The sequence below is a fragment of the Penicillium cinerascens genome (genome assembly GCF_028974065.1).
Source record: "Penicillium cinerascens strain IBT 15544 chromosome Unknown scaffold_4_segment0_segment0, whole genome shotgun sequence".
NCBI classification, from domain to species: Eukaryota; Fungi; Ascomycota; class Eurotiomycetes; order Eurotiales; family Aspergillaceae; genus Penicillium; species Penicillium cinerascens.
The window spans coordinates 1,411,809-1,437,625 of record NW_026695297.1 but is presented as its reverse complement, the minus strand read 5'-3'; the positions used below and the strand labels follow the sequence as shown (position 1 = coordinate 1,437,625).

Sequence of the window (25,817 nt, the reverse complement as noted above, 5' to 3'; positions counted from 1 at the left end):
GGCGTTGGACAAGGTTTAGGTAGCCACGCTGTTTACTCTGTACTCCGTATGAGCATACACGTCAGAGCCAGGGGTGTTGTATGTAGACTGTTTTTTGGGAAACGTGGTCAGGGTTAGGATGTCGGGATTCTTATTTGTCAATGAGCTCTTGGGAAACGTGCAGAGTTTGTGGTGTCATGATGCCTGCGCATTGAAGAAAATATTGATGATATAGTACGGACAGGATAGAGTGGTGAATATATTTACGGATTGCATGAGACGTCGAGGTAGCTGCTGCTCTCTCCTCTCAACCACGAACGTCTATCGGCAGGGACGACGTCCTACCCATCTACAAGGTACTCTCTCTTCAATTGGTAAACGCAAACATATTATCAGTCACCTACTCCGAAAACAAGTATATACGCTGTACGGGCGCAAGCAATCATCAAGAAACCAAAAAGAATCAAGAAGACAAAAAAAGAACAATGCTATCTTATGCCACAACTACCGGTAACACAAATAAACTCGCTTCTGAAACGGAGCAAGAACAAAGACAGGGGGACGATTATAGACAAGGGCAGTAGATCCAAATGGGGGGTGAAACAACCAAAGACAACTCTCGCACATGACGAAGAAAGGGAATCGAACAGGCAAATATATGCAACATGCGTTCATCATGTTGACGACTCGCATGGACATGCAGTTGAAATGACTCTTTGGACCCGGGTGCGAGGAGATGGCGCCAACGGGTATGGCACGGCGATGAAGAAGTGCCCGACAGAAGAATTTCAAACAGAAACAGGGACATTAAAATGCCCACCCTGTTGATAGGGTAGGATGAAAGGTCAAGAGCTGCTCTTGTGGACGGTGTCGAAAGTTGATCCTGATCAGTGGTCTTTGGCCCATCCTTCTGCGATACAATACATGGCATGTTGAAGCAAATGCTGCCCCGATTCGAGACCAGAAGTTTGCCTCGCAGAACTCGACATTTCAAACAAATTCCGAACAGAGACTGCAAATGATCGATGGAAGGGCCGCAGACCCCCCCCCCCCCAATCCACTCGTTTGCAAAGGACAAAGTTTTGGTATTAGACGATGCACGTCGAGTATAAGGAAGCAAAATGGGAAAGCACAAGATAAAAATCTCTCAAGTTCGCCGTTGCCGAGCCGTTGCACCATGAAAGAGTGATGAGACATAACATCAATGAGAGGAAGGCCGTTTCTACCCACAATGAAAGTGTAGGCTGAAGCGTCGAATGGGAAGAAGAAAAGGAGGATCGAAGGGATGATAGAGGAAGAGTGGCCAAAGGTAATCCCATGCCGACGTATTATGATTCATTCTTCGACCGTCTTCTGGCAGTTGCGGGCAGAAAGAGCAAAGGGGAATCATCAGGTCGTGTTCAATCCAGTGACACGCCGCGGCTTCAAATAGTTCGGGTTCAACCTGGATCTCGGAATAAGCTGGCTGTGCGGCACTAAAAGACCAACACGGCCGGATCACCTACCGCAGCACAGAGCCTTCATCACCTTCTGAGCGAAAGTGGGCTGCGGATCATTATTCCCTTGGACACCGCCAGCCTGCTGGCTGCTCATGCCGGGGTTTCCGGGGCTCCCCATACGGCCGGGAAGGTGGGCGTTAGAGTTCTGGAACTGTGCCTGGGTGGACGCGGCTGGAGTCGTTGCTTCCAGACCCCCGCTCTGGCGTTTCGGCGGGATCGCGCCGGAACCGTTTGGGCGCTCGCGCGTCTTCCCTGCTCCGGCTTTGGCGGGAGAAGGGGGCGGGGGCTGCGCGGCGTTTAAACGGTCGGCTGTCACACCGGGCCGCTGGCTGCTGCGAAGCTGGCTCCCGTGCAGATCACGTCCCGTCGAGGTCTGGTGAGGCAAGTCGCGTGTCGATCCATATGACTTGTAGTCCCATCCGCGCCCATTGTTGAGCTTCATCCAGTCGTATTCTCCATCCTCCACTTCGCCAGCGTTCTTGAGAGCTTGTGTCAAAAGGTCACGGAGATAGTCGTAGTCGGGGGTGTCCTCAAAGCCGAGGTTGCGAACGTAGCTCAGATACTTGTTGAACTCTTCTGGGAGAGGTTAGATATCTTGTATTCTATCACGTCGAGGGTGATGGGGGGAAACATACCAGGATATCCCTCGCAAAGATCCTTGATGGCGGTTGTCTGCTTCTTCTCACCAATCTTCTCATACTTCTGCTTGTTGGTAGCAGCCTTCAATCCTTGCCAGGGAAGACCACCCCTCAAGAAGTACATGAAGACGTGACCCAAAGCTTCCAAGTCATCTCGACGTGATTGTTCACGACCCAGATGTGTGTTGATACTCATATAACGAGCGGTACCCGACAGAGACTTGCGCTCACGGTAGGGAATGTGCTGCTTGGTCTTGGGATCGCGGTATTGCTTGGCCATACCGAAGTCGACGACATGGATGACGTTGGCAGCCTTGGTGGACGGGCGACCGATGAGGAAGTTGTCGGGCTTGATGTCGCGGTAGATAAGGTTCTTCTCATGGATTGTTTGCACGCGCGAAAGCTGGAGGACATTAGATAGGGGCATCTGCGAGTTATCGGACAAGACATACCATCTGCTTGGCCACCATCACCACAGTCTTGGTCGAGAACCGGCGGTTGCAGTGATCGAAAAGGTCCTCAAGACTGGGACCGAGAAGGTCGATGACGAGGATGTTGTGCAGACCCTCCTGTCCGAAGTAGTAGACATTGGGGATACCGGCTGTGGGGAAAAGTTAGCATGAGATGTGGCAAAGGCTCCGAAATAGGGAGACATACGGCATCCGACCAAGATCTTGTAGGTCCGGTATTCATCACGCAGTTGAGGAGCATCGCTCTTCCGGGGTTCCTGTTTTGGTCAGCTTGGATTTTCATTATCCCTTTTCACAACATGACGTACGAATTTGATGGCCACCTGCTGGTTGTTCAGAAGGTTGGTGCCCTCGAAGATGACACCGAAAGAACCTTCACCGATCTTCTTGCCGACACGATAGTGGACACCCACTACGTTCGACGAAGAGGACGCCATGGGGGACGGTGGTGGCAGGAACGGAACTTTTGATCACAGGGCAATGGCTTCCAGTGACAGGCACGTGATTTTGACTGGTCAGGACCGTAGTCAGCACGAGATCCAACGAGATCACACGAGGGTACTCGACTGATTGGACATACACCGCAGGGACACTTGATGGTTAACCAAAGCGATTCCGGTTCTTCAATGGATGCACGTCTCGGCCGATGGATCGGGGGCGAGCAGGGTCGGACGATCGAGTTATAGCCGGCAATGTGACGAAGCGACGAGCAGTCTTCACGGCGTGGAGAGCTGCAGAAGCGATAAGGGCGGAATTGGGCGAGCCGTGAAGGAATTGGGCCAACTTGATTTCGGAGTCGCAGACTGGGGGGATTTCAGGCGTGAGCCAGGCAAAGCTGCCAATCGGGGGTAGGCTTTGCCGAAACACGGGGCGAAAGCAAAACGCAGGAGAATAAAAGAAAAAGAGCACCAGAGGTACTCTGCGGCGAGTGAGCCGCACTTGAGAGCAATGGGAGAGAAGGGGAGGCAGGGGGAGGTGGAAGAAGAAGAGAGGGAGAGAAGTTGAGAGAGAAAGGGAGCGGAGAGTATTGGGAGTGTATTTGGTACCCGCGGTTGACGGGGGAGGCACAGGGGACGGGCGGTCACAGACGGTAATGATACCCGCGCGATCGTTGGGAAACCGGGGGCGCCTTTTTCGCCTGAGGACAGTATTTGGAAGACTGTGACGCTACTTTGCACTTAGGTTCTGACCCAGGTAAATCGATCCACTTCCTACGTTTCTCTGCTGCCTGAGAAACCTGTATCTAGAGTTTAGCCTCCACCGACATCTATAATAGTGGATGCTCAGGCCCTTTGGCACTGTGTACCCTAGGGTGGAATAGTAGGGTAGAATAGTAGATCTGATCAGACCGTACGGGCACTAGAAACATTGACAAATACTATAAAGCCTACAGAGTTTAGACAATTTGAAAATGAGAATTTCGGGCCCGGGGGGAAGGGCGGGTGTCGCTGTTCCTGCGTGCCGAGTTTTTCCTTACCGCTCAGGGGATGCCGTTGGACTCGGTCTGGAATGCGCTTAATCTCGTAAGATTACCGTCTTGGCATGGCCCTTTTCTGCCCTCCCTTTGATACATAGCATCTCTACCTCGGTAGCTTACTATTGAATGCAGTGTCATATCACCCCCAATATATTCAAAGCATCCGGCCTTGACAGACCCCGATTGCAGCTGCAGCCCTGCTGGAGGCAGATACAGTGACCCGCGCATTTGACACGTCTTCGACCCACCCGGCGATCGCTAGCTCTAAGTTTTGGAAGATAATACGGTGTAGGAGTACAATTCACTCCAGAGACACTTCGACAGGGTCCAAAATCGGGGACATTAGATTTTTAAACAGCTTTATGACAGTATCATGACACAGACTTTCATACGGATCAACAGGCATTGAGCCCTCTCTATTCATCATCACCAGCATCTTCAGCCTCGCTGCCGAGCTCCTCCTTAATGAGATCCTCGTCGTCTCCATCGCTAACGTTTTCTGCGTTCTCGTGGAACTCGTCTTCGGAGTCATCATCGCTGCTTGACCCACTGCCCTCGCTTTCACCTTCACTGCCCGGGTTGTAGTCTTCTTCGTCCTCGTCCTCCTGGTCTTCGAGCTCTCGCTGAGCTTTCTGTAGCTCGCTTTCCTCTTCGACAACTGTAGTTTCAGCGGCAGCGGACTCGTCGGTATTTTTAGGCGCGTTAACATTGTACACCTTGGCACGGCGAGCTTCCGCCAAACTGGAATCCTGCAGGCCATGACGTTTGATATACTCGTCAATGCCGCCAAAGTTGTCTTGATCAATCATGGAGAATTCAAATTCCTCGTTGTCCTCTTCAGAGCCGTTTCTTGGACGAGCAAGAATGTTGAGGTTGAATGTCCGCTGGAGGACGGATGTATAAGAAACGGATTCGACCGTATCGAAGGAAAAGAAAAGAAGCGGTTTCTTGAACGCAAACAGAATTCCAGTCGAAAGTAAGAATAGATAACCTGATCATGCTGTTAGTGATTGAACTAGGCCTGTCAATTCCATTTGGCTCCAACGCCGTGGCATACCTTCTTTGCTGCCCCGGAATGCTTTGACGTGATATGCCTTGTCGCCCTTGCGATGCGCCTCAGGCATTGCGCTCACAAACTCTCTTTCGTCGGGCCGCACGACACTGCTATTGAGCATATTCTCGTTCAGAATCTTCCGAATCAATCCCTCCGCAGTCTCGCCTAGGTTGTTGCCAATCTGTTGTCCAGACCCGGAGAATGCAGCCTTAGCCGGGCCATCAAGCACGGTGAAAACCATGGCATCTGGGGCCGTGGCGCCCTCGGGTGGCGGTGTGATTCCATCTGCGAACTCGGGAATGATACAGAAGTTGAACTGCTTTTGCGTCTTTTCTGGGACAGGGAGGCACAGTGCATGGCCTAATTGTACGCAGCACAGATTAGTTTCAAATCCCAATATCATCTAATGTCAAGATGACTTACGAATTTGATCCATTGAGACTCCGAATTCCACCTCCTTTGTAGCCTGGTTCCTTGCGCGAAGGTACCTGTGCCCAGCAGTGACCTCGAGCGTGAGCTTCTTGCGCTGGGGCATTGAGAAAGAAATGTCCTGGACGTAGAATTGCGTCGGCGCATCCTTTAGGTTGACAGACGCCTGCGCTGTCTCCCCAGAGCTCCCATTTTGTATTTTGCGCTTCTTCGCGGCAGGGCCGTCGGTAGGCGGCGGTACGATCGGTAGTGTGGTGCTCGCGGTCCTGGCCTGCAGGGAAGAGGTGTAACGAGCAAGGTCCTCAAACAAAGGTGCATGCTGGGGTGTGTGTCCTAATCGGAGCGAGCGGGTGGTCAGTGGGTGGTCCGAATGGTCGTGGTGTGGAAAGATGTAGATGGCGCCGTAGGCTACGCACCGATCGCATCGTAGACTCTTTTTTTAGTGAGGGCTCTGTCACGAATGCCTCCTCGATGACGGCAATGGGCATTCCCGCCGAATTTATAGCAGCAAAAGCCATTCTTGGGTGCAACTGCTCAGAGATGAGTGTAGCAGTGCTGGAGGGCAGAAGAGATTGGAAAATGGGAGCAAGAATGGCGTCGACGCGGCACCATCTCTCTCCCCTAGCGGCCCGCGCATCACAAACCTACTTTTTTCAATGCTGTATTTGATAGGCTTGATTCGGTGAAAATGAATTGGGCTAAAATTGCTAAAAGCATTTTGCAGGGAATTATCTCCATACATTTAATGCAGAAAAATTTGGTACTAGAATACAGTTGGGTTTATACACATCGCTCTCTGAAAATAACCCTCATGCGAAATCACAATCGCTCGATTCAAACCGTCTTCTTGGTCCTTTGCGACTTTTGATTGGACTTGGTCAGGTTCTCGCTCACATTCATGCTCATGAACTGGTCGATGAAAGAATTCGTCTCCTTGTCCATGATCACATTGCCATTGGCATCCAGTCTCGCCGCCTTTCTCTCGGCAGACAGCGCAGCCCGCAGTTTCAGGAGTTGCCCACGTGGAGTCAACAAAGACTGGCTGTCAAGCCATTCCCGTCGGTACTCCTCGATGACCTTCTGCCTCACGTATTCGGGGTCGTGGCGTGTTCGGAATCTCGAGTACTTGTTGCGGAGTTCATCGAGAACGCTGGATGGGAAGGGGGAGTTCTCCAAGGATGGAGTCCAGGATGTTTCGTCGACCTCGTAACGCGACGTATCAAACTCGCCATCCTTGAGATCAGGCTCCTCCTCGGTGGGCCACGGAATCTCCAGGTCAAGTCCCGAAACGTATCGACTAAATCGCGGAAGCCTGCTCCACGCCGGCCGCTCGAAGTAGGGCTTTCCAGCGTATGCATGCTCAATAATGTGGTCCTTGACCTCTCCTGTCTCTGGCTCCTCCAGCGCGATGACGTGTCGGATGTTATCAATAGGTACCGGCATGCTCTGAGTCAGGATATCGGACTTGATGCCCATCGAGGATTTGGCCCATTCGGGAACGGTAATATCGGCCTGTGGAAGAGGGCATGGTTAGTGGCTTTGCTTGGGATCAGAGCAACCGGATTGAACATATGTCTCAAGACGCACCATGTTGAGATCCTTGATCAGGACAGTCTCGCTGTCTTCGTTGACCTGAGAGATCTCATTGATCTTGCCCGCATCCCGACCCCGAATAATACAAACTCTGTCTCCAGGAGTGAAGAGGATTTGCTTGCGGCGAAGATGATCGGGAATCTTGGGGGGGTGCATCGTCTGGCCTTCCATTGTGCCGTAGGTGGTAGCCTCGAGTCCGGCATCTCGCTTCGGAGCCAGAGGGCCCTTGGACCAGTCCTCCCAGCGAGCCTGCCGTGCTGCTTTGGCGTTGCCGATTAGGGCCTTGTTGAATTCCCTCCTCTGTCGAGTTGTGTCCTTGCGGTCAACCAATGCCTCGTGTTTCTTGGCCCGGAATATCTTCTTTTGGGCCTGCTTCCTGGCCGCAGCCGTCCGTTGGATGACCTTCTGCATTTTGTGTGTCGTGGCCCAGCAATGGCTGAACGTTGCTGCTGGTCAACTTCGCGATACGCGGACGGAAAATTACGGCCGCATCTCGGGCACGTGATGCGCTGCCCTGAGTGCATGCTTATCTAATCATTATTTTGTTATTTTTTCAAAGTGATGGAGATGGCAGAAACGGATAGTTTCTGGTTAGTATTCTCCCCGTTCTTTGTAAAAAGCTAGAACTGTGATTATAGCACTCATCGGTATCAATTTACGAGGTTGCCGAACTTTACATGGATAGAGTATGAAACGGGACGGTTTGACCTTCCTCTCAGTCACAACTCGTGGATATTTTACTAATTTAAACAATCTAGGTTGCCTTTAAAGAAATCGTCTCGCAAGAGGAAATCGAGGAACATGCTAAATGGGTCAACGAAAATGGTGGTGAAGTAACGCAGAAATTTGAAGCTATTAAGGGCTTCGGGTTCGTATTGGTTTATTCCCACTTCATATATGATTATACTTACACTGAAATCAGGGCCAAACTTCCCCCGCAGAATGTGATTTTAATGCAAGAAAAAGATGTGATTGATTATATCGAACCGACTTGAAGTCATCGCCATTCAGATTGTGAAGTGAGTGTGGAGGGAGTCAAATTGCTGTCAGGTCGGTAGAGAAACCAGATGTCTGCCTCTGTTTGCAGAGAAAGTATGTGTCAGCCTATGGAGTGATAACTTATCGCTAACAAGTGGTCACATTGAAGATCACTTTGCTTATGTTTTTGTATGTAGTTCTGCTTACTATGGACTCGAGCGTGGTGACCGCCGAGTATGGGTCGTACGGACTGGCAATCCCGTACGAACCGCCAAGCCCACTAGTAAGGGCAAGGGGACTACTCTCAACAGCAGTCTCCTTGTTTCCTTAGTCAATCAATCATTTAAATCTATATTATATTGATTTCGCTTGATCTTTAATTAGGCAAATTGTAGCAACAACGTATAACTGTAGGGAATTGCTAATCCGACTCTCCCCTGCTTGCTTTTTGCCTGATTTTGCCTATTTTTATCACGTAATGCAGAAGAATCAAACATCTAACCATTGCCGGTCCGAGTGCTAACTACTCCGTATACATGTAGGGATCGTAGGTCGTGAGCTAATAGGGAATATCCTATACTAGTAAACTCTTACTCCACTTTCCAAATCCAGAGTTCGGACAAGTTCGGCCCACGACCCCCTTACCGATAGTAGAGCCCTCCCAAACATGAAGATTGTTTATTTATTTCTGCTCCAATCCCCCTCTGCTTGTTCATTACTGAGCAACCCGAGTTTCTGCCGTTCAAACATCCCTCGTGACAATCCACACTCTTTGCCCCAGTACACGACCACAACACGTTTTTCAAAATGAAGCTTACTTGGTTTACCCTTGCCGTCGCTAGTCTTACTGTTGCTCAGAATCTCGACGGTGTTAGTCCATGCGTTGTAAGTCGGACCACTTTGTTCAGAAATAATTAAAAGGAGGTAGGTTTGCTTACAATTTTCATTATGCAGAAGTCCTGTATCGAAAAGGCCATCCTAGCTGCTGGTTGCACTGGCGACAGCACGCAGGTTGCTGCTTGCGCTTGCACTTCAGACACTCAGGCTAAACTCCTTGGCCCTGTCACCCAGTGCGCTACCGAGAACAAGTGCGACAGTGCTGATCTTATCAAGGCTCAGTCAATCATGTCCAAGGGATGTAAAAATGGTTCTGATTCCTAGTGGTGTTTAGACCTAGGTACGAGTGCAGATTCTCAAGTTTTGAGTCTACGGAACTGCTAAGACTCAGGCCTGGGGTTTAAAGGGTTGGGACCGTTTGTCTGTTTGTCTGTTTGTCTGTTTGTTTATTCCTCAAGCTTTTCACGACCTCGGGCCGTATATAGCTGGCTAGTGGGCGCTACCCCTAGGGGATAGTGGAATGCACTGCGTGCCAGTTAGGGTTTTTTCCTTTTACTATAGGGGGAAAATGGCGCTAGTGAGTGTATACCAGTTGGAAACCGCGAGTGCATCCCATTTGAATTTATCGGTCGGATAACTCTGAAAATTTATGGTCTAATATAGCGACTAGTTTATACGCGGTTTCAAGTCATTGGCTTTACTATCTTTTAAACATGAGACTTCAAGAACGCTTTTATAGTACTCTTAGACAAAGGACTTGTTTAATAATCTCTCATGTGCTCCCTCACATTATCTGAAACAATGTCTACTATCGAAGCGAACGATGGACTTCGCGCACCCAGGAATGTTTCCAGAAAGAAGGCCACACGTTTCCCTAACAGCAATATGAAACGAACTTGATTCTCCATTGAGGCATACCCATACTGTATTCTCGATCTTCCAAATATGACCTTGAAGATCATAGTGACGGCGACCGTCCCTACAAGACCAAAGTCATGAAGAGTTGTTTTGGTTCCGAAATGGGCTCTTGATATCGCGAAATATCGAAGCTTGTTTGAAAGAAAACCTGGGAATGATACCCTGAATGACTTCGAGAACAAGAACTGCTCTCGCTATATCAGGGTTCCGCGCATGACTAACATGGATGGCGTTCAGGATAGAGTGTCGGACATCAAACAAGGAGCCTCGCGTGCCCCAACTGCCAAGGACCCAGACCCGACAGGATGCCGAAACCGTACAGCTTGTTCTCGGGCAACTTGCGTGCAAACGCAAGATCACGAGGCCTGCAGAGACACGCGACAGCACAGCTCAATATCCAAAAGCCGAACCAGCGCACGTATCGGCCGATCAGAAGCTTACGGGTCGGATGTGTGGAGCATAGGCCGAGTGCCGGACGATCGATCCCGATGACACGCACGTTCAACTCATAGCGCGGAGCAATACAGACTCCAGACGGGGGGGGCCTTTACAGGCAAAGATCAGAGCATCGTCGCACAACGATCTAAATTCCGCATGGTCCACACGACTGCTGCGCCGGGAGCGATGGGACCTGGAGAAAGGATGCGCTAGCAGTGCTGGTCGACCCGCCTGTGTGGCTTTCGCTAGTGGAGAGCTCGCGACAGCCGGAAAAGTGGATATTGGTACTTTGGCAACCGGTGATTATTTCCAGAGCAATAACCGGATACGTGAACTCCATATTGCTAAAGCACTTGTCCTTGGCGCCCTGTCAAGAAGTCCCGATCACCCCTGAACCAGACTCCTATTTTGGACTCCGAGAAAGAGATAGCTTCAAAATTCGGGCTCTGTGCCCAGACTCTATTTTTAGTCAGCCGTGGAGACACGGCTAGCATGCTCTCCTTTAAGCCGTATAGCACTCCACCATTAAACGAAGCCAATAACTTTAGGCATATGCATTTTTGCGTGGATCTGAAAGGAAAGCGAGAGGGAACAGTGATTGGCCTCGGGGAGGGACAGCTTTGGGACCCGTGCTGGAGCCGGCCTCTGGAAGTTTCCCATCAAATCAAGGGGGGCGCGGTTGATAGTCCGGGCTTTTTACAGCCGCGTTTTTGTGGTTGAATGTAAGTACGGAGTAGTAAGCGAAGAGCTCCAGAGCAGGAAACTATCCTAACGATCGTCAGTGGACAGTTGAGTCAAGCATTTGACGGTTTGCACAAGACAACCACCGGAGCAAGATGCACCACTAGGCGGTTTTCCTTTCGTTGCACGAATCTGAGAGTTCGGGGACTGTTATGTGGTAGCCATGGGGGTTTCCACGCACGAGCAGTTGGGGATGTATTTTCCCGTTGATGATCCCCAACCTCGCACGAGACACGGACATGTGCTTCAAGCTTTCTATCTCTAGTCCTAGAGCTACATAGAATATAGAATATAGTGTCAGAATGCCAATCCATTGAGCGTAGGTAGTTCATTGTCGATCCACTCATTCTCTGTAAATTCTATTCCTTCACGCCGTCGGAAAAGGCAGGTATCCCGCCCCCCGGCCCGGATATGTGATCCATTTTCACCCGGGTACCTTAGATGAACGAGCTAGGATCAGCCCCTTTCCCCTATGATATCAGAAACCCCAATCATTAATCATTGCATAACTCTTTCGTTTCCGGTCAGCCACGGTGGCTGAGTCTCAAGAGACACAAGAGTGGACCGCTTGTGACGCGGATACGGACACGCTCAGCCACACATAACCTGCTAGGGCTGGCAGGGTAACCGTATTACCGCGGCCGCAGCAGATCCTTTCCAGGCCGAGGGCCACGGAACGAGCACGGTGTCGAGCAGGTGGGAATCAATTCAAGCACTGAGGAAAAAAAGACGAGGAGTTCAGGATTTAAGTTATATAGGCACTTCGGAATACAAACCAATTCGGTGCATGTCACGAGGCACCAGTATTCTCACCATCAGGGGAAGGGAAAACCAAAATGGAAAAACGATACCACGTACCACAACAAATACCCCGACAGAACGAGGCAGCAATACGGCAGAGTACAACAAATACACCGATACGGCGTCCACCGCCCAGTGTAGTCTGGCCTCTCCTCCTCCACCTCCAAGTCATCAAATATTCTTTCCATCCTCACTCCATCTCTCTTTCCCTGGCTTCTGCTACTCGGCATTAGCTGGTTTTGGTCTTCTGTTCCTTTCTAACCTACTTGCGGCTCTTCTTAATTCACAGTGCGTGTTACCCATTTTCCCCTTTCACCCTGAGACCCCCCCGGAGCAGCCTGAGCCTGTCCCTTTCCCAACACTCCTACCTTACTCCCTGACCACCCCCTCTTCAACCCACCCCCACCGCTTTGTCCATCACTTCGCTTTCTCCAGACATACGTCGTGTTTCTTCTTCCGCTAACTCACTGCAAAGATGGCCGAGATTCGACGCAAGCTCGTCATCGTGGGCGATGGTGCCTGCGGTAAGACCTGTCTGCTCATGTACGTACTCTGACATCAGAATCATCCCACTCCGCATCCCCTTTGAATCCCTTCGTTCGGCTCCAGCGATCTAACGGAAATCTCTCCGCAGTGTCTTCTCAAAGGGCACCTTCCCCGAGGTGAGCTCCAACCCCGTTCTCCCCGATCTCGTGCCTTATCTCTGGCAACGGCCCGACCGCATAGGCCCCGAAACAACCCGTTCTGACAGCCTTGATTGCAGGTCTACGTCCCCACCGTCTTTGAGAACTACGTCGCCGATGTCGAGGTTGATAACAAGCACGTCGAGCTTGCTCTTTGGGATACGGCTGGCCAAGAAGATTACGATCGCCTCCGTCCTTTGTCATACCCCGACTCGCACGTCATTTTGATCTGTTTCGCCGTGGACTCGCCCGATTCGCTCGACAACGTCCAGGAGAAGGTGGGTGTTTTTCGCTTTGCATGTGCTTGCGCATCTTGAATGCTGACGTGGTTTCGCAGTGGATTTCCGAGGTTCTCCACTTCTGCCAGGGCCTTCCTATCATCCTTGTTGGCTGCAAGAAGGATCTGCGCCACGACCCCAAGACTATTGAGGAGCTCACCAAGACCTCTCAGAAGCCGGTCACCCCTGAGCAGGTGCGTTTTCGCTCTTCCCCCTCTACCCCCGGAACAGTGGCTAATGTGTTTTGCAGGGTGAGGAAGTCCGCAAGAAGATCGGTGCCTACAAGTACCTCGAGTGCTCTGCCCGCACCAACGAGGGTGTCCGCGAGGTCTTCGAGGCCGCCACCCGCGCGGCCTTGCTGAAGGCTCAGAAGAAGCCTAAAAGCGGCAAGAAGTGCTTGATCCTGTAAACTACACCTCGGCTTTTAGCGCGGATCGGCTCGAGCGAAGATCGGAACTGATGAGACTCGGGCAAATTTGATCTTTTCTAATATCTCGGGGGCTGCTGGGCCTGTAACACCGAGATCGTGGATAATGTCAAACCCGGGCGCCCGAGCCGTGAAATATCCCTCTACACCCCTGCAGTTGGCCGACACTTGTGTTTCTCTTTTTCCTTTTTTTGCCCTTTATTTTGCAGAATTTGTCTAGGGAGGCGTTGTCTTCATAACCCTGTGGGCTTTTCTCTTTTCTCTCCGTCTCTCTTCCCCCTTCCATCCGACACCGTGGATCTCAATGACAAAGTTGCCCATTCGTGGCAGTATAAATCTTTTTTCCAAAGAACAAAAATCAACCAAAAAAAGGCCCTGGAAGAGAGGAGACTGGAAGTAGCAGCGGTTGTGAATTCGTGCTTGGAAGTTACCCGTGATGATAGATGATTCCCGTCCTTTTCGGACATCTTTCCCAGCGAAGAGCTCCCTGTTTTATTTCGATTTGTCACACCTAATACAAGGAACTTGAATATTGTCATTTTCTACACCATACTAGACCTTCAAGTATTTGAAGAAGCAATAAAATGTAGCCTAGTTCGTGTATTCAATTTTCTAAGAATCTCTGACTTGGACAGGCCCTCTAGGGTTCATCTAGTGCGAAGAGTTTTCGATACCTTGTCACAGACAGCTGGCGACCCGAGGTCAAAACGTTGGCTGGGGTCTGAAACAGTCCAGCCTTCTTGGCGGCATGGTATACGGTCTCCACACAGCCCTGGATTATCGTTATTAGATATGTACGCGCCTGCACGAGGACCTATTTGGTGTCGTTTGGATTCCTTGGTAGACGATGTATCGCAGACCTAAGCCTCGGTGTCTGCTCTCAACTACCATTGAATGCTATGTACGTGGATACATACCAGGCTGACAAAAGACCACTCTAGTATCAAGACCGATTCAAACTCAACAACCCTTCAATATAGCGCCTCGCATCCATCCCAAGCCCCTCAACCAGCTTCGAAGGCGTAGTGTCATGAGCACGGGACGAAGCTAACTTAGATGATGCACCGCCTAGATCGCGGAAGAAGCGCGTTCCACTGCTCACCCTCGCGTGACTCGCTGGGGAGACATGGTCACTCGCTTTGCGTACGATAAAGGCTTCCTGTGCTGGAGAGGGAGGAGTGGTATCTAGCTGGGGAGACGGAGCCGTCGAAGAGAGCTGATCTCCATCCAAGGAATGGGGCGGTGCAAAGGTTGAAGTATTGTTGAAGCGTACCCAGACTATCCACCATCCACGGCTGGTTTTGCTGGTGCGCTCGAGTTCCTGCGGCCGGGTGCGGGTGTCGATGTATGTTGTTAGGAGACGGTGGTGGATGGCGAGGCTTTCGACTCGGGACCATGATAGTGTACTTGGGCGAGAGGGGGAGGGGGAGGGAGTGCGTGGAGAGTTGGATGTTTCTCTTGGATGAGAGGGTGTAGCTAGGCCGGGGATATTTGGGATAGAGGAACGGATGGTTAGGTTTGATGGGTCGTAGACGAGGTCGTAAACTGCTTGGTGTTTGGTAGCATCTGGCGTGGTTTCTGTCATGGAAATGCGCGAGGCGGCTGTTGTGGGGGAGGTTGATGCTAGAAGTGGTTTTTGGAGAGGGCCGAGTTGGTGGTGTATGCTTGTGTATAGGGACGGAGATGAGAGAGATGGGGTCTCTGGGTCGAACAGGAACGTGAACACGAACGGTTGGTGCTGTTGATTGGGTTGTTAGCTCGGTGAGTTGGGATCCAAGGAGTCACCGATTACCTACCACATATATAACTGCCTGGAGCGGTGTAACCTCTTCAGCATCTGTCAATCGGACATGAAGAGACCGGTGTATGATCCGGCTCTTGGATCTACCAGCATCCACCTCGGGCTCTGGGCTCCTTTCTTCCAGGTCATCGAGAGTACCCAGGTCGTCGCGGGGTCCTAGAACAAATCGACCGAGAGTAATGTTCTTGGATACATTTCGTTGGTCACTGAGCCGCGGTTCATCAAGCGGTGGGGATCGTGCAGTGGAAGGTTCGTTCTGTCCAGCAGCATCCGCTGTTGGTTCGTTGACTGCACCGGGAGAACCGACAGGTGATGCGGATGCGGATGCGGATGCAGATTTGGCAGAGAAGCTCCACGCGGAGCCATATCCAAGAGTCAGGTACTTCATGACCGTATCTGTTGGGAACGCAGACTTGTCGGTCTTTTGGTCACCTTCCGGCAGAGGAGTCCCATTTCTTCTTTCGGGTGTGTTCTCGTGAGTTCTAGGAATTGACTGTAGCTCCGCCATTACAAGCGGGCGAGGTATGCCCGGCGTGTGACCCGGTTCTGGCGTTGATGGCTTAGCTCCTGATAATTCCTGCCTTCGTTGTCTCCGTGGCCTTCGTCGATGTAATGAGTTTGGGTCCCGCCCAATTCCATATGCCGTGTCGCCGTATCGGAAAATCCACTCCATCCAGTGGGACACATGCGTTAGAGACGGGCGGGAAACAGCTCCAGTTCCAGAGAAAATGATACCATCAGCGGGTCGCGGATCAGTATCTGATCCCAGCCATTGGATTTCACCGTTCTTGGGTACCGGCGGGGAGTCACTGGCTTGGCTGGACGGATCGCCAAACCTCGCGACAACCAGGTCAACCAAACCATCTGTCCTGGCCACAAAATCTTCAAGTACTTCTCTTTCGCCACTACCCCATTCTTCTTCTCCAACCCCAATTCCCAACTCTCCTCCCGCGGCAAGTTTGATCCCATTATAGATCTCCACGACAGGGTTTCCGGTCAAGAGGAGCTCCCAGTTCCACGCAAATTTCTCCCAGAAACGTTCTAAAAAGAGGCAGAACGAAGATCTTCCCACGCGGGTATAGAGATTGCTCAATGAGAAGTCATGGAGGAGAAGGAATATCGAGTGCGCGCGCCGTAATTGCTGAATAAGTAGCTGGGGGGCCCCATTTCTCTCGCCGAGTACTGGAACGCAGGAGAACCAGCTCCATCAACCGAGGAGGATTGAGATGGATCGGCGGGCAATCGAGTAAGGTCGATGGACTAATTTGATCTGAGCTTTGATCTCCCCAAGAGAACTTCGGTCACACTTACGGCAACAACCCACCAGTCCTTCTCCAGCTCAAGAAGAACTACCCGCGCTTTATCGGTTTCGACATATTCCAGTGGTTTGTCCGAAAAGTTGCTAAACAGAGATCCAATTAGCTGTGTCCGGCCACAAGGTTTGGAGTGATTCCTACCTGGCAAAGCTCACCATGCCCTGCGCCAGGCCTATCTGGCGTAACCTTTCATTCTTGCTATTTTCAGATATTTTGACATCGTCATCCTCCGCAGTAGAGGTTTCCGCACGTTGATTCTCCGCTCTCGAGGTGTGAAACACGATCTGGTCTTCTAACGTCTCGTCGGTGGGGCCGAGGGTCGGGTTGTAGATGGCGAGAAAGGAGAGCTGCGCGGGGATCACGCTGTCAAGGTCATTTTCAGGCATCGCATCGTCAGCTGCAACTCGCACTCAAGCGATCGCAGGTGAATGCGGAGGAAGAGACGAGGGGCCGCGGTCGATGATGTTGATATCACGTGGTGGCTTATCGATAAGTCGCGAGCTTTGAACTGCGTGTTGAACTTTCCCCGGCTTTTGCGGAGTCAAACATGTTCGTTGTACGTGGAGCAGGAACCTATGGTCTCTGCAGGCATGTCATTGTTTCTCGGTGGCCTGCTTCGAGGCTTTACTCAACGAAAACCTATGATCCTCTCCGGATTCTGTTTTGCGGCTCGGACGAGTTTAGTATTGCCTCCTTGAAAGCTCTCCACGCCTATCATTTGAAACAACCGAATCGAATTGCTTCTATAGACGTGGTTTGCCGACCAGGAAAAAGAGTGGGAAGAGGCTTGAAGAAGATTCGGCAAGGTTAGCTCGATATACCAGTGTAATTGAATGCCTTGGTTCTGATATGCGGCTTCATACAGTGCCCATCAAGGAGACTGCCGAGGCTCTCTCACTTCCGATCCATGAGATTGATACATTCACTGGATGGACGGTAAGGGCCTATTGCAATCAAACTACGCATTTTGGCAATTATACTCATGATACTAGCCCCCGGTTACTCCGAATGGTCCCATCAATTTGATCATCGCCGTATCATTCGGGCTGTTTGTACCTCCCCGTATCTTGAATTCTGCCAGCTACGGGGGTCTGAATATGCATCCTTCATTGCTGCCAGAGTGAGTGATCATCCAAGTAGTATCTTCGATAAGGTGACTGACCACGCCATTAGTTTCCGAGGTCCAGCTCCGCTGCACCACACTCTTTTAGCAGGGGAAAAATTAACTGGAGTGACACTCCAGACTTTGCATCATAAGAGCTTCGACCATGGAACAGTTCTCTCCCAGACTCCACCACCTGGCTTTGAAATTCCCAACCCCGACTTTTGCACTGTCCCCGAGCTGCTCAACCTCGTTGCACCAAAAGGTGCCCAATCACTAGTGGATGGAATCAAAGATGGCCTTTTCGTACCTCCCATACAGGACGCAGGATGGCGTGCCAACGAGGCAACCGACAACCTGAGACACGCAAGCAAAATCAAGCCGGAGGATCTCCATATTGACTGGGCAAACTGGACAATGCTCGAGATCAACCGACGCAACCGAATCCTCGGCCCAGTATGGAGCAAGGCACTTGTTACATCAAACCCTTCGGATGGCCCTCTCACGTTCCAGCAAAAGCGGGTGATTCTAACCGAGACCGAAGAAGTGGAACCGCCGAAAGGATGTGATTCTTTGGCGCTTGTTCCGGGTCTACCATTTGCGAATGCTCCCCACCCTGTTGAACCGAAGAAGGGACGAGCTCTTCATGTGTTTACTCGGGACGGCAAAGTTCTGCGTATCAACAAGATGAAAGTAGAAGGTGAGCCGGTTGCCGATGGACTCCGCGCTGCGATCAAGGCTCGCATGTTTGGTGACCGGTCGTTCCAGTCAGAGGGCGTTGAGTTTACAGCTTTCCGCAATCCTCTGGTTTGAAAAGGGGATGTTTGTACGATATCTTGTTGTCTATCAAAATGATACCCTCCATAATAAGTTTGGCACCTCTACCACAATCTAGCAAAGAATAATCTTCCAACCTCTTTAGAGGTTCACTGAAAGCGTCCAGGGCTATTTAAAAGTGAATCCGGAATCTGAAAGAATTTTGTGTGTTAATCTCTGCCTTCTTGGCAAATACATAATGTGATGCTTACCGATCTGGACGGCCTGCCCCGTCATGGAAGAGTTCTTTGCTGTGGCAATGTAGAGATCCGCAGTATCCTCGACCTCAGGCTGTGATAGGTATGTTAGTATACCCTGACAGAAGGAGAGCGATGATTTACCAGCCGCTTAAGAGCTGTCCTTCCCTTCCATCCCTCAATCTTATCGGAAGAGAACCGCTGGCCCTATAGTATAGTCAGCGATTTTCCCTATCTTAGAGTCATGAAAGAGCAAATACCCATTCAGTCAGTAGAAGACCGGGAAGCACGGCATTGACTCGGACCTTGGGTCCTTGAGTCTGAGCGAGACATTTCATGAGGTGGATCACTGTGATGGACATCAGCAATCTTGGCTCCTAATTTTGATGACAGAATAGTCTACCTGCTCCCTTGGTGACGGCATATGGCAAGCTGCTGCCACTGGGGGTGACACCCTATTTCGAATTTGCGAGATTAGCTTCTAAGTTTCCCATAAATAATTAACTCTTATCACGTCAACCTACAGCAGTTGACGAAGTGATGATGAAGGCCCCGCCCTCAGGGTTAGCATTGAATGTCGGCAACGCAGCTTTGAAAAGATAGAAACTGCTCTTAACATTGACATTCCAGCACTGTTATAGTCAGTATCGGAGTTCAGAGTCAACATGGAGATAGATACCTTGTCCCAGTCTGCGTCGTCCATTGCGTCCAGATCGGCAAAGTTGACCATCTTGGTCCATCCCTTCATCATTCAATCAGATGAATCCAAGACATCTGCTATGCATCATGAATTGACCTACAGCGTTTGAGATCACGACATCCAAGCCGCCCAGTTGTTCAATAGTCGTCTTGACGGCATTGGTGCATTCGGCCTGGCTTCCGGCATCCTATAGACAATATCAGTGATTCAACATCCAAGACAAAAAGTAAGGGTCAGTCAACCTACACCCTGGACAACAATAGTCTTGACTCCGTACTTGCTTGCGATATCCGAGGCAACTTGATCGGCTGTCTCCTTGTTTGACACGTAGTTGATGGCGACGTTGCTCCCCTCGGCGGCAAACTTGTTAGCAACAAGGGCTCCCAAGCCTCTAATTGTGTGTCAGTTGCGACCCCTTTGAATCCTATGTTCTCCGCATAGCAATTGTTCTTACCGAGAGCCGCCGGTGATCAGAACATTCCGACCCTTCAGAGAATAGGGCATAATGGATAGATTGGCTTATAGATCTGAGTCCACCCGAAAGATACAGCGATTGAATCTGAGAGAATGTTCTCAGGGCTGCAAGGTGCTCGTTCGATGAGGGGGATGCGGGGCCGTTACGCGATGCAGCGCGGTAGATCAGGCACAGGACAGCGGGGTTATTCCGATGATAGAGATCTGTTATCCACTCGGACATTGGACAGTCAGAGACAAAATATAAAGCTGCACTTTACTACAGACTAGGACCTCTTCGGCAGATAGCACAATTTATCACCCTAGGACGATCCATAATCCCCACATCGGTATGTGGAGGGGAAACTACCGCGGGATCAAGCCTCAGCTTTATCAGTGTCGTACAGATATCTCATTTTAAATCAAATATGTTAAAACATCGCAGCGGATATTATTCATGAACGTCTTTAATACGTTGTTTGCCACCAGGACTTGGTAGCACGGCCCAGCCCGCATACTGGGTCTTCTTCATCCCCGGCCATGCCTGCCGCCCAGCAAGAGACCGCCATTGAACGAGGAAAACGTCAGCCAATGGAAGCAGCAGAACTCCAGTGGTGCTTAGGCCACTGACGCGGGCCCATGATTCCACAAACATGGTTCTTAGTCGTGAAACAGCCGGCCTAGAACTACTGCCGGACATCCAGCGGGAGACGAATTCGCAGAATCGGATGATTTTCGCTGCGATAACAATGCACAATCCCACGGCCGGGCCATTCGTAAGGATGAGATCAGGCTGGGGTGAGAGATATCTTGGGGGCAATCGCTTCTGACCCGGATATCGCCCCAGGAGCACCTCGAAACAGGCCCAGAGGCAGTGGATAGTAGAGAATGGAGCGGTCCAGTATGACTGGTGAACACGTCGTGCTCGAGGGATCGTGACGATTGTGTAGTTCTCGGAGAGTATGTTGCTTTTTTCAAGGAAATCGGCCTCGAATTCTCTGGCTTTCTCGGCGCTGAAGTTATCCCCCGAGCTCACGACGTAGGTCCGGTATGTGTAAAGCGTGGGATCAAGGGGTATGTTTTTTAGCATGGAGAACATCTCTGTTGTATGTCCACCGCTTCCGAGCACCAGGAGCAGGTGAACGGGCTGGTTCTTCCGGCGAACTTGGGGGATCGGGGCATTCTGCGAGTATGTCAACGAGACGATGATGATCTGGATGGTCGTGGGTCAGCTTTGTTCGAGCGTCATTCGTATGGCTAGTTCGAGGGAAGCACGCACGAGGACAGCAAGAATAGCAATGGTAGTTATTGGGCCGAGAAGCTTCCAAAAGAGCTTCCAGAGCAGCCACAAAGTGGAAGCCATGATGTCACTGGTGGTGCGCCGAGGTGTCAAGAGCTCGAGTTTCGAGATGCTATGAGAGGTTCATGATGTAAGAAAATTGATATCTCAGAGAAGGAGCCAAAGGCAGATGCGAATTGCGCCTGCATTCCCGAGCAACGAGTGTTTCTTTTGGGCAAAATTGAAGCTGTCGCGTCCGCGACAACACGTGCCCGCAGTGGTCTGTGCAGCCCCGGGTTTATTTTCTTATCTTCTTGTTTCTCCCTTCATACTTGAAACACCTCTGAGTTGCTACTATGCCATGGCGCTCTTTTCTAAGCGTTTGACCTGCCACGGTTGTGGGCATCGCTCTCCCCAGCCAGTCCGTGGCTCGATCGGCAAATTTCATTGCAATCATTGCGACGCCGATACCTATCTTGACCAGGTGCGCTCTCCCAACCCGAAGCAACGCCCCTTCAAAGGCACTGACATGCACAATCTTTACAGAATGGAGAAATTACAGATCCTCCAGTAGCGGATACAAACCCAGCAGGCGTCTCAAGTCCGCGTTCCGAGCCAGTCGATTCAATAGCCAGAGGCTCCGATCTCTTTTGCTCCCAATGCCTTCGCAACCAGCACCTGCTCACAAGCTCCTTGGCAAACTACTCGGAAGCCTCCGAAGACCCTAATCAACCCGATGAAGAGCGTCGCTATGAGGAGTTCCGCAAAACAATGGAAGACCAGTACCCACAAGTATGCGATGCTTGCGAGTCTCGTGTGGTGCAGCGCATTCGCCAAGCCGGCTACGAAGCAAAAGCCGATCACCTCCGACGCATGATGGATCGAAGCAGAGCCAGCAAAGCTGCAAGGAGGGAGAGGAACTGGGGTTGGCGCAGTCTTTTGGTTTATGCGGGCGCCCTTGGATACTGGGGTAGTGTGGGTGGTCAACTTGCATGGGACGCAATGAGCGCTTTGACTGGCTCCGATCCCTGGATACAGGATGGCCCTTTGGACAACCCACCATCATTGTTGTTTTGTGGGAGACAGGCATGGGAAACTCGGCGCATCCCTAGCGAGTGCTCCTTTGACTTAGCACCTTTCGCAGGCCTCGCGCTCGTTGCAGGCTGTTTATCCCTATGGTGGAACCCCAAGTTACGTATGAAGGTTGATGGGAAAAGCGGCAGATTTGTTGGTTTGTCGGAGTACTACAAGGGTCAACTCGTTGTGTTGGTGGCGCGCTGTGTATTCTGGGCTCTGCTCAAAGACCCGTCTTCAAGTGGCCTCAAACCCAACTTGCCCCCTGCTCTGCATATGTTCATGATAATGTTTACTGTTCTGGTTAGCGCTCCTTCCACTCAACCCCCGATTTCAAGCTAATCTCTTAGTCTGTCGTGATTTCCCGTCAAGTCGTACGGTACGATGCTCGCCCTCTGGTTAATTGGGCGGACCACTCTTGGGAGACGAGAGTTCGAAGCCCCGGATCTTCTCCTGCGCCAGTTGATCGTGGGCAACCACAGACCAACTCAGCAAATGTCAACAATAAACCAGCTGCCCCGTCTTTTCCAATCGGGAAGCTGGCTTCGCCTCTGCCCCCTGCGAAGACATTGCCCGCCGTTCCTCCTACGCCTCCACCTGTAGCCGAGGACATGGATTGGACTCCCTCTGCTCCGCAAAACATTCGGCCGACTGTGAGCGTGACTCAACGAAATCAGCCATCGATTTTCGATGGTCCTTCGCCATTCTACGGCAATCTACCAGCTGCTCCGAAACCTCCGGCATGGAATCTTCGCACTCAACAATCGACCAAATCTATTGAGCAAGTTGTTCAACCTAATCCATTCCACCGAAGTCCAGTCCAGCCGTCAAACATGCTAGAACAGAACCATACAAAACCAGAACCCATCTTCCAAGCCCCAAAATTCTTTCCACAGGCTGATTACAACCAAATGACCGGATTGGAAGCCCTTTTCGAAGACACTTTCGACATTAACAAGGATGCGCCAAAGAGAGACCGAAGCCAGCCAGAGCGCGGCCAAGATCACTCTACCAATCCTCTTCAAAGCCACCTCGTATATCAGTACCTCCGGCTGGGGCTTTTGCTGGGCTCTATGGCTGGATGGACCTTTTCTCAGAACCACGAGCTCTCAATTCCAGGGAATTATATCGAGGCCAGTGCTCTGGGCAGCGCCAGCCTGATCGCCGGGTTTGCTCTTTTGGAAGCAGTCAAGAGACCCATGGTTCATTGGAATGGAATGGAAATTTTGGTTTATCTTACTGAACTTGTCGCCGCTGTACACCTGGGGAGTCATTTGCCCGAGGCCGCTTTTGAGCGCGCCTACTTCGATCGGTACGGAAAGTTGCTGCTGGTGTTTATGACCGTCCAAGAGTTTTTGGGTCTCCTGTCTTTCCACCGTGCAATGCCAGCTGCCGGTGTACCAGAAGCCCAACATCCCACAAGACCTTTCTTGCCTCAATCTGGGTCACCACAGCACCGGTCGCCAGCACCCGGTGCTATCACCCGGTCCTCGGTCGAGTCTCCGCCCAATAGGTCTCCAGTGGCAACGTCCTTTGACTCGCAGCAACCCGCACCCCTCCCATCCTTCTCTCAACGGACCGCACCTTCTCTGTCTTTTGGCTCCTCCGATGGAGCCTCCAATTTCTCTTCGACGCTACCTGATGTGCAGAACTACGGACTTTCCTCGTCTCGGTCCTTCAATGCCTTTCCCACGAAGAACCCCCACAGCTTCACGATGAGCGACCTTAGAGCAAGCGACCCACCATCAGATTTCGAGCAAGATTCGGACAATGAGACCGTTGCCACCACGGCAACAAACATGACCAATGCTACGAACCACAACATCAGAAACATGGGCCTTAACTCTGCATTTTCACCACGAAGAAGTGAACTTGGTCCCGGAATCGGCGGTCTGAGTTTGGAAGATCGCCCTGCTCCTCGTCGCATGACGCGCAGCCAAACCCAGCAAGGCTTGGGAAGCCGAAGGCTCACAGGCCGTCCTACCAGATAAATATTGTTTGTGTGATCCTATCATTTTCATCATCCGCGACAGTCTACGGCTATTTCTATTTCTTGTTTGCTTATTTCTCCAGCATTATAGCTGGCTAGAAGTTCCTCAGACCAGATCAGGATTGATTATCTATTTTGTTTTTTGGAGAAATTGTTTTAGCGAGCATCGCATTTATAGCGACGGTGGTTGGTTTTGTTTCTTTTGGGCTTCGTTGTGTTTCATTTGCCCAAGCCCTGTACATATACTTGGAGGGTATAACGACTGATATGATGAATGAGCGATGTGAATACACTTCTAACTGACTGCTCTGAATGTTTTATTTTGATCCTACCTGTTCGAGAGCTAGCTACATCTTTGGAGGCCAAACATCCTCCAATCGGAAACACTGGCATAAAACCAGTAGAGAGCCAAAAGCACCCAGCGAGTAAAATTGAGCACGCCTCGGCGATCACCAGCCTGCTAATCAGAAAGCAGACAACTACCAGGGAGCTCAAGCGGAGAGACAAATCATAGCGGGGAACCATCGAAGCTCAGAACCTTGGAACGACACAAACCAATCAAGCCGGTGCCAACTCACCCCATCAGCTGATATCCTGATTTAATCAGCCACTGATGAACATATTAAAGCCCGATTATTCTGACGTGGGATCACTGTATCATTTTGACACGCATCAAAGATGTCTTCATTCAGCAACTTCCAAACTCTACTGGACCAACAGGTCGGAACTCTACCCAAGCGATCACCGCCATCGCCAGGTATGTGACTGAAATAAAATACTAACTGATTTTTCTAATTAAGTGGTTTTGTGCAGATAAACCAAAGAAGCATAAGCCTATCCCGACCAACTCTTTGCGCTTCCAAGGAGCGGCCTGGGCTACTGCGGGTGGTGGTATGGCTGCGACGCTCAACGGGGTCTATCGAATTTTCCGGAATTTCCGTGGATTCCGGTATATCTAAAATGGTCATTATGAGCTAGTCTGATGTTCTGTATGCAAACGAAGGCCAGCTGGGCTCGGGGAAATCCAAAAGAAGCATGCTTCCGAAACACTTGGGGATACCGTCCACTATGGCTGCCTCGGGGGCTTGAGAATTATGCTGTGTCTTTCAATAGTACTGCTATAACCAATGATCATTAAATGATCTTTCCAGGCTTTTCCAAGTAACAGGTGGAGTGCTTTCTGCTGGCAGGTCATCATATCGACCGTATCACATCACACGCGAAAAGAGCATCCTTGAGATAGAAGTTGCTCAATGCAAGCCGATTGAGCATCTCAGAGTGACACACTCTGTATGTCCTCTTATACTTTGTGCATTTCTTGACCATGTGCCTGGAACTTGGGGGAGCCTGGGGATGTTCTCGATTTGGAATCCGGGGGTGATGATGAGCCCATAAGTACATCACTTTTCTCACCTCATATGCTCTTCTCTTCTTCCACTCTCCAACTCCAACTCCTCGGCTCATTCCTTTATCTCCAGCCACCTCCCACCCATCCTCTGGGGATAACATGCCGTTACCTGTCATCTGCACTACTCATGATATATCGACCACCCCCCTGCTGTGGGCCCACTCGAACACCTTGATACAACCTGACCTGACCCGCAAGACTGTCTGTCCCGTCCTCGTCTCCTCACCGTCAAATTTCCCCAGCTCTCGTTGAGAGTTTACACGTTACAGGCACTCAACATCCTTGGCGCGGGCTTCTACCTCATCGTGGTGTCAGGGTCTAGTAGTCTCCGGACGAAGCTAAGAGTCGCTCAGCCATTTATCTGCCATTTATCTGCCATTTATTTCCTCTCTACTGACATATAATAACCATCTGCTCACTTCTCCTATCATCTACCTTGCT

At 50.8% G+C, this 25,817-nt stretch overlaps 11 protein-coding genes across 11 annotated transcripts; 5 read left to right on the top strand and 6 right to left on the bottom strand.

The window, feature by feature from the left end:
• Positions 1–1,476: 1,476 nt before the first annotated feature.
• Positions 1,477–3,023, bottom strand: N7498_008515 (casein kinase I; the record flags this gene model as incomplete). Its single annotated transcript, XM_058455577.1, has 5 exons — positions 1,477–2,054; positions 2,114–2,519; positions 2,569–2,717; positions 2,774–2,843; positions 2,895–3,023. The coding sequence occupies 5 exons, from the start codon at positions 3,021–3,023 to the stop codon at positions 1,477–1,479; spliced, it is 1,332 nt and encodes a 443-aa protein (XP_058305565.1).
• A 1,456-nt stretch (positions 3,024–4,479) lies between these two features.
• Positions 4,480–6,064, bottom strand: rtt106 (putative negative regulator of DNA transposition (Rtt106); the record flags this gene model as incomplete). The annotated part of the gene is made up of 4 exons (XM_058455576.1): positions 4,480–5,054; positions 5,121–5,477; positions 5,541–5,865; positions 5,963–6,064. 4 exons carry the CDS (start codon positions 6,062–6,064, stop codon positions 4,480–4,482), a joined length of 1,359 nt encoding a protein of 452 aa, XP_058305564.1.
• Positions 6,065–6,380: 316 nt separating this feature from the next.
• N7498_008513 (mitochondrial 54S ribosomal protein uL24m) lies at positions 6,381–7,550 on the bottom strand (the record flags this gene model as incomplete). The annotated part of the gene is made up of 2 exons (XM_058455575.1): positions 6,381–7,058; positions 7,134–7,550. 2 exons carry the CDS (start codon positions 7,548–7,550, stop codon positions 6,381–6,383), a joined length of 1,095 nt encoding a protein of 364 aa, XP_058305563.1.
• A 1,374-nt stretch (positions 7,551–8,924) lies between these two features.
• N7498_008512 (uncharacterized protein) lies at positions 8,925–9,278 on the top strand (the record flags this gene model as incomplete). Its single annotated transcript, XM_058455574.1, has 2 exons — positions 8,925–9,002; positions 9,072–9,278. The coding sequence occupies 2 exons, from the start codon at positions 8,925–8,927 to the stop codon at positions 9,276–9,278; spliced, it is 285 nt and encodes a 94-aa protein (XP_058305562.1).
• A 2,728-nt stretch (positions 9,279–12,006) lies between these two features.
• rho1 (Rho family GTPase RHO1) lies at positions 12,007–13,328 on the top strand. Its single transcript, XM_058455573.1, has 6 exons — positions 12,007–12,140; positions 12,328–12,395; positions 12,487–12,514; positions 12,616–12,813; positions 12,873–13,007; positions 13,064–13,328. The coding sequence occupies exons 2-6, from the start codon at positions 12,328–12,330 to the stop codon at positions 13,220–13,222; spliced, it is 588 nt and encodes a 195-aa protein (XP_058305561.1). The 5' UTR covers positions 12,007–12,140; the 3' UTR covers positions 13,223–13,328.
• An 855-nt stretch (positions 13,329–14,183) lies between these two features.
• On the bottom strand, positions 14,184–16,743 carry N7498_008510 (uncharacterized protein; the record flags this gene model as incomplete). Its single annotated transcript, XM_058455572.1, is given in 5 exon segments — positions 14,184–14,978; positions 15,037–16,223; positions 16,241–16,301; positions 16,353–16,443; positions 16,499–16,743. The coding sequence occupies 5 exon segments, from the start codon at positions 16,741–16,743 to the stop codon at positions 14,184–14,186; spliced, it is 2,379 nt and encodes a 792-aa protein (XP_058305560.1).
• Positions 16,744–16,904: 161 nt separating this feature from the next.
• On the top strand, positions 16,905–18,272 carry N7498_008509 (methionyl-tRNA formyltransferase; the record flags this gene model as incomplete). The annotated part of the gene is made up of 4 exons (XM_058455571.1): positions 16,905–17,163; positions 17,223–17,293; positions 17,350–17,477; positions 17,531–18,272. The coding sequence occupies 4 exons, from the start codon at positions 16,905–16,907 to the stop codon at positions 18,270–18,272; spliced, it is 1,200 nt and encodes a 399-aa protein (XP_058305559.1).
• Positions 18,273–18,404: 132 nt separating this feature from the next.
• Positions 18,405–19,676, bottom strand: N7498_008508 (SDR family NAD(P)-dependent oxidoreductase; the record flags this gene model as incomplete). Its single annotated transcript, XM_058455570.1, has 10 exons — positions 18,405–18,427; positions 18,488–18,566; positions 18,617–18,679; positions 18,733–18,821; positions 18,876–18,927; positions 18,997–19,104; positions 19,152–19,214; positions 19,273–19,359; positions 19,419–19,563; positions 19,627–19,676. The coding sequence occupies 10 exons, from the start codon at positions 19,674–19,676 to the stop codon at positions 18,405–18,407; spliced, it is 759 nt and encodes a 252-aa protein (XP_058305558.1).
• A 400-nt stretch (positions 19,677–20,076) lies between these two features.
• N7498_008507 (glycosyltransferase family protein) lies at positions 20,077–20,988 on the bottom strand (the record flags this gene model as incomplete). Its single annotated transcript, XM_058455569.1, has 2 exons — positions 20,077–20,838; positions 20,905–20,988. The coding sequence occupies 2 exons, from the start codon at positions 20,986–20,988 to the stop codon at positions 20,077–20,079; spliced, it is 846 nt and encodes a 281-aa protein (XP_058305557.1).
• Positions 20,989–21,265: 277 nt separating this feature from the next.
• On the top strand, positions 21,266–23,969 carry N7498_008506 (uncharacterized protein; the record flags this gene model as incomplete). Its single annotated transcript, XM_058455568.1, has 3 exons — positions 21,266–21,388; positions 21,451–22,281; positions 22,329–23,969. The coding sequence occupies 3 exons, from the start codon at positions 21,266–21,268 to the stop codon at positions 23,967–23,969; spliced, it is 2,595 nt and encodes an 864-aa protein (XP_058305556.1).
• Positions 23,970–24,646: 677 nt separating this feature from the next.
• Positions 24,647–24,927, top strand: N7498_008505 (uncharacterized protein; the record flags this gene model as incomplete). The annotated part of the gene is made up of 2 exons (XM_058455567.1): positions 24,647–24,725; positions 24,782–24,927. The coding sequence occupies 2 exons, from the start codon at positions 24,647–24,649 to the stop codon at positions 24,925–24,927; spliced, it is 225 nt and encodes a 74-aa protein (XP_058305555.1).
• Between the last annotated feature and the right edge of the window lie 890 nt (positions 24,928–25,817).